Here is a 9,756-nt window from a genome sequence, read left to right on the forward strand (position 1 = left end):
AAAACCGTGATTAAAAAATTATTACACTGAGTGTATAACATCTGAGGAACACAAATCTAAGAAAAAAGAAGTATGCGGAGCGGGTTGGGTTGATTTCAGGTTCATCCTTCTTCAATATGGCACAATGCTCTGGTAAGTAAAATGCTTGCCTAAAAAATTGTGTATTATCATGAAATAGTTAATACTGAAAATACATAATATTAATTTTTTAATTCGCTCCCAACATATCTATATGTCGGTTAAAAGCTCATTATGTCAGTTAAAAGCTCATTAGAGCTTTTTATTATTATTATATTGATATTTTGGGAGGCGACTTTCCGGATATGGAACTTGCGCCCATTAGAGCTTATGTTTGTCTATGTTTTATATATCATTGGCCGACTCTAAGGGAGCTACCATTTGATTTTTAGGGGGGGGGGCTAGGATGAAAACTTTTGTCCTGCCTTTTTATTTTTCACTCTAATCGGTTCTGTCTTTTTTTTTTTTTTAGTTTATCCTGACTTTTTTTAACCTAAATTGTCGTCCTGACTTTTTTTTTGCAAGTGTCACATCCTGCATTTTTTTTTCTCAAAACTCCTGTCCTGCCTATTTTTTTCAAATTTCATCCTAGCCCCCCCATAAAAATCAAATGGTAGCTCCCTAAATAAAGCTTATTTATTATTATTTATTATATGATTTGCCCTATTAAAATATTATTTCTGCTTGCCAAACAAAACTTCAATTCTAAATAGCCGATATTTTCCCATCAAAACTAGTATTTCTATATTAAAATAAGTACATGTAGTTCGTCACACATTAATTTGGTTGTTAGATGAATTTTTAATTGGTTATTGGACAAGCCTTAAAAGAGTCACATGACTATAAAATGGATGCAGTGCGGCAGATTTTAAAAATATTTACAAATATTTACCTGATCAATAATCATTGATAATGGTTTCGCATGCTTAATAAATTATATGGACAGGATTTCAAAATATTACTTTCTATCTGACATCGACACGAAAATTTCCAAATCATCAACCGAGGTAAACGGATTCTGTAAAAAATCACCCAGATAGAATGATAGATAATTAAATCAAGGACATCCTTGATAAGATATATAACGAAAATCACAGACATTTGTTTCTATCCATAGGAAGATCCACTGTTTATAAACGTATATAAATAAACGTTTATTTTATATCTTCCTATGGATAGAAACAAGTGCCTAGGACAAAATTCCAGGACTCAAAATATGTAAACAAGGGATATAAACCCCTGACCATGCTGGTTGTGTCTAGCAAAGATTAGAAGACATTGAACTATAAAAACATTTATTTATTCATTGTCACATTCATCATTGACCTCTCTGATATCATGGCTATGGGATTCAATAACAAAACCTGTTCAAACTTAAAGGAATCTACAACATAAACTCAATGTCATGATCAGATGAAATATATGAATGTCATTAATTTGCTTTCTTGGAGATGACCTTGACGTTTGACCTTGTAACTGTTGTCAAGGTCATTAGTACCCAGTGTCATTGCTCACTGCCCGTAGGAAATTATAAGGTGTAAACCAGGCGTAAGTGGTAGTTACGTGTCTAGATCCAAGCGTAAGCAGTCAGGGGACTTACTGAAAAAGTGATTTTTAAATCACTTATTTGATTAGCAAATTCAAGGTTTTGTCACAAATTTGGATTTTGTAGTTTAATTCAACACATAGGTTTGAATAATATCTTTTAATTAGTAAAATCAAAAAATATGAACTTTTTGCTTCTTTTAAGTAGCAAAGTTTATGCCTTTGATGCTATCATTTAGCTGAAAATTCTATTTTAGCTGAAAAAATGCTATAATAATGGCTTTACATAATGAACTGACCCTTTCTTAAAAGATTTTTCACAGCAGTGGGAGTATTTTTCTGTGAAGTTGAAGGTTTCATCTTTTAGATTATGTAATAAAATTCTACTGTTCGCGATAAAAATTTCACTGTTCGGGGGTGTTGAAATTAGTGGGGGTTATATATTAAAAGAATGATACTTAAAGAAGTGATTTTTGGGAAGGAAATTGAGGTCTGATACTTAAACGTGATTTTTATGTCATTATCCTAGATTCAGTAAAAGGTCATCACCTGAAATGACCTGGTCATCCTAGACAACACAGATGTTGGTTCTGATAAGTTTAGAAACATAATTAGTCCCTGGATCATTAGTATTCTATATTTAAAGCTACAATAAAATTAAATCACTTCTTCTAGTGATTAATTTGTACTACTTAAATAGGTGATTATTAAAGAAAGACAACTCTAACTTCCAACCTTTATGGAAATAATGTTACTTGAAAATCACTTGTTTAAGTAAGTCCCCTGACTAGTAAGGGAGCAGGAAACATAAATTTGTAGTCCTTACGGGCGTAGAAAAAAGCAGGAAACCTGGCGTAAATTAAAATAAGCAAGGCGAAAATTGAAATAAGCAAGGCGTAAATTTTCTTACGGGTGTAAAACTGTTGGTTTGGCGTAAATAGAAATACCCATAATGCTTTGTTTAAAAAATCATGGGATTTTTTTTTCAAAATTTGGCTCTTTGGTTTTAGTTTATTACGCCTAATTTTATGCCTGGTTTACGCCTTAGGTACGCCTTATTTACGCCAAGTTTACGCCTGGTTGACGCCTGGACATGCATTTTGTAAACACTGCAATGCCGCCAGGATAAAGTATGATTTTTACGCCTGGTTTCTGTGTCATATACGGGCGTCACAGTTCGTACAGGTGAAGACCCCATTGGTCTAGGGGCTTTGGTTATGTAGTAAAAGTTTATTTTGTCTTTTCAGAAACCTAAAACAGGGGTTTTATACATGTCCAAGTGTAATGATTTTTATTCCCAGAAAACAATATGAAATGTTTATGACCAATTGAAGTTAATTTAAAATGATTTTTTCCTAAAGGGACAATCTTGAATTCATCCAACCCGTCCAAATAAATTGTTGGTTATTAAATACAACCGACATGAATGATGTACATGACCCAAGTCTTACAGTTTCTTTAATTCTGAAGTTTCCTTTCACAAATGTCCAACAAACATGACATGCATGACAAATATGGATAGGACGAAATATATATTTTATTATTATAAACAATTAAATGAATATTATAGATTTGTAAACAATGAGTTATAATAATAAGTATAATATTTCTAGTTTTTTTTTTACAGGAAATACAAAGATGGTGCAAGAAATTGAGAACTTTTATGGAGTTTATTTACTTTACAATGTAAATCCAAAGTTTAAAGGACGTACATACATAGGATTTACAGTTAATCCAAATAGGAGAATCCAACAACACAATAAAGGTCGGCATGCAGGAGGGGCATGGAGAACACATGGAAGAGGTCCATGGTAAGTCATAACATGATCATGGACTACATACTTTTGATTCAGTAGGGTCATAGAGAACACATGACAGAGTTTCATGGTAATTCATAACACTTAGGAAGGGCAATGAAAACAAATAAAAGGGGTAAGTGATATATTTTGTACATGTATGAAATTACAATTTACAGGATAAGAACTGCATGCTGGGATGCCATGCAGAACAAGTGAAAGGAGTCTATGATAAGTCATATCAGGATCAGGGACTATACATGTAAGAAGGTCATTAAGAACACATTAAAGGGGTACATGGTAAGTCATAGCATGATCAGGCACTGCACATAGGAAGGGCATAAAACACACATAGAGGCATAGTGGTATACAATTGATGAACTGAATGTAAGGTCCATGGTAAGATTTAACTCAATAAAGGTCATAATACAGGTGGGATGTGGGTAGCTGCAAAAAACATAGATTCTAGGCAAATAATAAAAAAATATAAGGACCTTAACGCTACTGTCCTGTAGCTAGGGGGTGTGTAACCCAGAGAAATTGTAAGGTATGCACACTAACGAGACATAACCCCACTTCACAACAACAACAAAGTAAATCTAAAATGGTATATCATTACAAGAATCTTGAAATTTACATCTGAAAGGAAAATCATTGGATAGACTTACATCTGGAGGTATATCTGTGGATATGCACCTCATAATTATGGTAATTTGCTTTTAATTTTCGCTTTTTTTTAGGATTTTCTGTATTGCTGTAACATAACTTTTCCATTTTATATATATTTAAAAGAACATTTTTTTTAATATCATTTACAGTAAAGAGGACACAGAAAGGATAATCGTGTGTGTGTGCAAAACAAACTAGGTTGTAAGTTATATACTGGTATTGAAAATATAAAAAATATATGCATTCATTTATATCTACATTTATGATCAATCACTTATCACATAATTGACATTCTATTTTGAATATAATTAAAGATCTTTTTCTCATTTTGTAGGGAAATGGTTTTGATTATCCATGGTTTTCCAAATGAAATATCTGCTCTAAGAGTAAGTACTTAAAGGGATAAACTTTATATTTTTATGCCCCATTTATGATTTATGGGCATTATGTTTTCTGGTCTGTGCATCCGTTCCTTTGTCCATTTGTTTATTCGTCTGTCCCGCTTCAGGTTAAGGTTTTTGGTCAAGGTAGTATTTGATGAAGTTGATGTCCAATCAACTTGAAACTTAGTACATGTGTTCCCTTTGATAAGATAGATAAGATACTTTTATTTCATTTAAAAGGCCCATGAAAAGTAAAGTAATTTATTACAATGATTTTGATAATTGACACAATAATGTTGATATAAATCATATATAAATATAAATATAATCATCTCAATTTTAAGATATGATTTTTCTAATTTTAATGCCAAATTGAGAGTTTTTAACCCATTTACATGGTCAACTGAACATAGAAAATGATAGTGCATATGGGGCATCCATGTACTATGGACACATTCTTGTTCCCATATGATTCAAAATATGATAGTTGAGTGGCGGATCCAGGGTGGGGGTTCCGGTATCCTTTTTTTTTTTTATGATCAATGCATTTGAATGGGGACTTGTAGTTGGAACCCCTCTTTGTCCTAGGTTAGGAACACCCTTTTTAAAATGGCTGGACCCGCCCCTGTAGCTGTTGTTCATTCTTTTAATGTGTTTGAGCTTTTGACTTTTCCATTTGATTTTCCTCAGAGTTCTGTATTTTTGTAGTTTTACTTTTTGTTACATATTTGTTTAATATCCTTTAGGATGAACATTATATCCTTGGGTAGTCTTTATCATGTTTATGAGAAAACAAAGAGTGTGATTTCAAATGTTTCCTGTACATATTATTTATAGATTTGACAGTTATTTTGCCAAGAATTGGCACACGCTTGCAAAGTGATAATTTAAGATTTTCTTTTCCAAGTTTGAATGGGCCTGGCAACATCCTGACAAATCAAGAAGACTCAGACATGTTCCTGGAAAAAAGAAAAAGGAAACCCCATTCCTTTTTCGGTTCCGAGTAGTATCAGAAATGTTAAGAAGTGGACCCTGGAATAGACTTGCACTAACAATCAGATGGTTAAAACAGGAATATGTTACAGACTTTGCCCCTGACAATAAACCACCAGTTCATATGCCAATAGCTTATGGTTTAGTGAAGGTTAAAAAGGTTGGATCTGATACAGGAAGGAGTAAGAAGGGAGACAAGTCAGAAAAAGAAGCTGTAGATGAGGATTTGGTTAATCTTTCACAATGTGGTAACAAGTATCCAAGATGTAGTGTTTGTAATAAAAGAATTCAGGTATATGGAACACTTTTTTAGCAGATATGCATAATAAAATATTTCCGATAAGTTATAATCATGAGAAAGCAGCCCTACAACACGAAACACCAGAAGACATTTAAAAAATTGTTTATATTCTAATAATTCATGGTATAAGTTTGTTGTTTCCTCTACTAACTTCTATGGCTCAGTACATTGGCATGGTCATCATGGTCATATTTCAACCAGCAGCTGACCAGTAAATAAATAAACCAATCATAGTCCTTAAAATATAAATACATGCTGACATAGCTCTATAAGAAGTCATGTGTTAAGAAATGTATCTGATCCTGCTGAATGGTCTACATCCAAACACAATGATTGCATTTTGGTGTAAAATACTTTCAGATGTCAAAATACATCGTTAAAAGATCTCAAGTAAGGATTCAAATCATCTATAGAAGATGAATGAATGCTTTCTATTTTTTCAGGCAGAAGATCATACATTGAAATGTGTTCATCCAAAATGTCAGATGGTATCCCATACATTATGTTTAGCCAATAAGTTTCTGTCAGACAAAGGAACAATGACTGAAGTTTTACCAGTTGATGGTACCTGTCCCAAATGTAAAGGTGCTGTGTTGTGGGGTGATTTAGTGAGGCTCAAGACAGGATGTTATCAGAACCTGGAAGAGGTAAGAAATTAAGACTCAAATAACTAATTTAAGTCTCAGGGTAATGGATATTTTCTTTAAAGAATCCAGTTGAAAAATGTATGTTTATTTATTAAAAATATTTATGATAATTAGTGTGTAGCCACAGGCACTTGTCTCAGACCCCCTATATACATTAATATAACAGGTACATGTATATAGGAAAAAAATGTTCTGAGACAAGTGCCTGTGTGTGTAGCTTGCAATTTATAAATGATTTTTCACAAGCTAACATAGTGATCCTTAATTCTGCCATCATCATACTGTCAACATTAAGTTTCAGACAAAAAACAAAAAGTGTCATGCTGTAGTTAGAATCTATTGTTTTAGACATCAATGACATCAAAAACTTTGATAAACCTTGATGGAATGTATTTTAATGTGGACAGAACCTTCTTCCTGATCAAGCATTTACAGCAAAATTTTGAAATTGCCATGTAGTGAGACCAGCTCATACGAGCCTTTAATTTGCTTGTTGTAATTTACTTTTCATGTATTTATTGTATGTACAGTACACACATGGATATTCACTCAAAAATTAATGCTGGTTATGTTTGATGATTCACTTAGAAATTATCAACCCTATTAGCATATAGAAATAGGATTATCTATTGGGCTTCTTCTGGACAACAGTAAAACAATTGCTTAAATTGGGCATCTGTTTGAAAATGGGATGTATAAATTAGAAGCCACTTCACATCAGAAAAGTGATGTCAAATTGATGTTTCCATTTGACAGAGTGCCATGCAGTTTAAAGGTTTAGAACCTTTGCAAAAACTCTCTGAGGGGTTAAAAGGTGGCCTGTTGCAAGACAACATTTCTGCCTAATCTATTTTCATCCTGATCATACAAGACATATTTGCCACTAAATGTAAAGCAAACATCAACCAATCAATTATCAAGATGTCTCTGTTAATTCCAGAGGTTTTTCTGGAAAGGGTCATAAATCAGAATATTGTCTCATGACAGAGTGATTCATTTCAAACCAACAAGAGATTGCTATCAGGGTAATCTGAACAAACGACATACTATGAAAGGCAATGAAATCTAAAGGAATAAATTTGGCAAATGCTGTGTTAATAATGTCTTAAAAGTCAAATATAATACAAATGCATACATAAAACCAATCTAATTAAAAACCGATCTCTCATCGCTCCTGTTTTTGATATGTCACGTGGGAGATCTAACAAAACCGGCTTTGAGGTCACATGTGAGTGAACTAAAAGTTATGAATTTATAAAGATATGCAAATGAGTTGACGACCTATTAATAAGCCAATCAAAAAAGTTTATGAATTATTTTGACTGACGATTTCGTCGTAAATAAAATGAGTTACATCCCTTTGCCTTACGTTAAACTTCCAAGATCGTGGAAGATTCAATTTCATTGGTCGAAAAAGACACACCTACGAGGTCACTCACATGTGACCTCAAAGCGGGTTTCGTTAGATCTCCCACGCGACATATCAGAAACAGGAGCGATGAGAGATCGGTTTTTAATTAGATTGACATAAAACAGGTCTTGTATGATTTCTAATTCAAGTTTCTTGTGTATAATTCGGAGTTTAGTATGACGTCCATTATCACTGTACTAGTATACATATTTTTAAGGGGCCAGCTGAAGGTCACTTACTGGTGCGGGAGTTTCTTGCTACATTGAAAACCCATTGGTGGCCTTCGGTTGTTGTCTGCTCTATGGTCGGCTTGTTGTCGCTTTGACACATTCCCCATTTCCTTTCTCAATTTTATATAATCGAGTTGTCTCTTTGACACATTCTCCATTTCCATTCTTAATTTTATTTTGAACTAGCTAGTTAAGTAATTATGAGTGTAAGAAGAATTAAGGACAATTTGTAATAGTTGATGACAAATAACTTTTTTTTTTAGTGTGGAAGCTCTGATGATGAAGAACATGAAGATCATTGGGCCAATGAACTACAAACTCAAGTCACATGACTGCCTTAAATTCATGCCACATTTTCCCAACAGGATTAAGATCATAGGAGTTTAATGGAATAAAGTCCTTAACAGTGCATTATAAGGTACTGTGATATATGTGAGTAAAGAAGTGAGGAGTTATATATGGATTTTGCTTCAAATTCGACATGAAAACATTTCAATGTTAGAATTAAAGAATTAAGGACATAAGAATAGATTTTACAAAGGATATTAGATAGATTTGAAATACCAACATATGCTGTGACAATATGGTTTAACCACATATTTGCAGTAACATGTTTTACATTACAAAATTAATAAAAATCCATTAAACAACAGTTAGTGTTCAAAAGTCTTATGGATATATATTAAGACTTGACAGACAAATGTTATATTTTAAGAACTCTAGATTATTCTTGATGTATTAAAAGTGAAGTAATATGATGTTCAGTCTTTCTTTATTTCGAGAATAAACATACATTATGTGACAGCTACAACAAGCCAGGTGACTGAATTTTAACTGGCTCAAATTATCTCTTTAATCAGTTATAGTTAATTTTTCAGTTTGTAAGAGATAATGTGGTGTATTAGAGCTTTACATATTGTATTGACACATGTCTAATATTGTCCCAGACTGTATGTTTCCTCTAGTTGTGTTATTGTCTAATATTGTCCCAGACTGTATGTTTCCTCTTGTTGTGTTATTGTTATGTTTGTCCCAGACTGTATGTTTCCTCTTGTTGTGTTGGTGTTATGTTTGTCCCAGACTGTATGTTTCCTCTATTTGTGTTATTGTTATGTTTGTCCCAGACTGTATGTTTCCTCTTGTTGTGTTATTGTTATGTTTGTCCCAGACTGTATGTTTCCTCTAGTTGTGTTATTGTTATGTTTGTCCCAGACTGTATGTTTCCTCTATTTGTGTTATTGTTATGTTTGTCCCAGACTGTATGTTTCCTCTAGTTGTGTTATTGTTATGTTTGTCCCAGACTGTATGTTTCCTCTAGTTGTGTTATTGTTATGTTTGTCCCAGACTGTATGTTTCCTCTAGTTGTGTTGGTGTTATGTTTGTCCCAGACTGTATGTTTCCTCTTGTTGTGTTATTGTTATGTTTGTCCCAGACTGTATGTTTCCTCTATTTGTGTTGGTGTTATGTTTGTCCCAGACTGTATGTTTCCTCTTGTTGTGTTATTGTTATGTTTGTCCCAGACTGTATGTTTCCTCTTGTTGTGTTATTGTTATGTTTGTCCCAGACTGTATGTTTCCTCTTGTTGTGTTATTGTCTAATATTGTCCCAGACTGTATGTTTCCTCTAGTTGTGTTGGTGTTATGTTTGTCCCAGACTGTATGTTTCCTCTTGTTGTGTTATTGTTATGTTTGTCCCAGACTGTATGTTTCCTCTTGTTGTGTTATTGTTATGTTTGTCCCAGACTGTATGTTTCCTCTTGTTGT

The 9,756-nt window shown here is 33.2% G+C and overlaps 1 protein-coding gene across 1 annotated transcript; it reads left to right on the forward strand.

Moving 5' to 3' along the window:
• The first annotated feature begins 839 nt into the window (after positions 1-839).
• Positions 840-8,751, forward strand: LOC143075328 (structure-specific endonuclease subunit slx1-like). The gene is made up of 6 exons (XM_076250716.1): positions 840-1,025; positions 3,191-3,374; positions 4,363-4,414; positions 5,319-5,696; positions 6,149-6,352; positions 8,257-8,751. Exons 2-6 carry the CDS (start codon positions 3,202-3,204, stop codon positions 8,323-8,325), a joined length of 876 nt encoding a protein of 291 aa, XP_076106831.1. The 5' UTR covers positions 840-1,025; positions 3,191-3,201; the 3' UTR covers positions 8,326-8,751.
• The last annotated feature ends 1,005 nt before the right edge of the window (positions 8,752-9,756 follow it).

Source organism: Mytilus galloprovincialis, chromosome 5 (genome assembly GCF_965363235.1).
Source record: "Mytilus galloprovincialis chromosome 5, xbMytGall1.hap1.1, whole genome shotgun sequence".
Taxonomy (NCBI): domain Eukaryota; kingdom Metazoa; phylum Mollusca; class Bivalvia; order Mytilida; family Mytilidae; genus Mytilus; species Mytilus galloprovincialis.

Coding starts and splice junctions, on each gene's coding strand:
- LOC143075328 (XM_076250716.1), top strand. CDS start 3,202: ATGGTGCAAGAAATTGAGAACTTTTATGGAGTTTATTTACTTTACAAT. Junction 4,415..5,318: donor ATGAAATATCTGCTCTAAGA/GTAAGTACTTAA, acceptor TTCTTTTCCAAG/TTTGAATGGGCCTGGCAACA. Junction 5,697..6,148: donor TTTGTAATAAAAGAATTCAG/GTATATGGAACA, acceptor CTATTTTTTCAG/GCAGAAGATCATACATTGAA.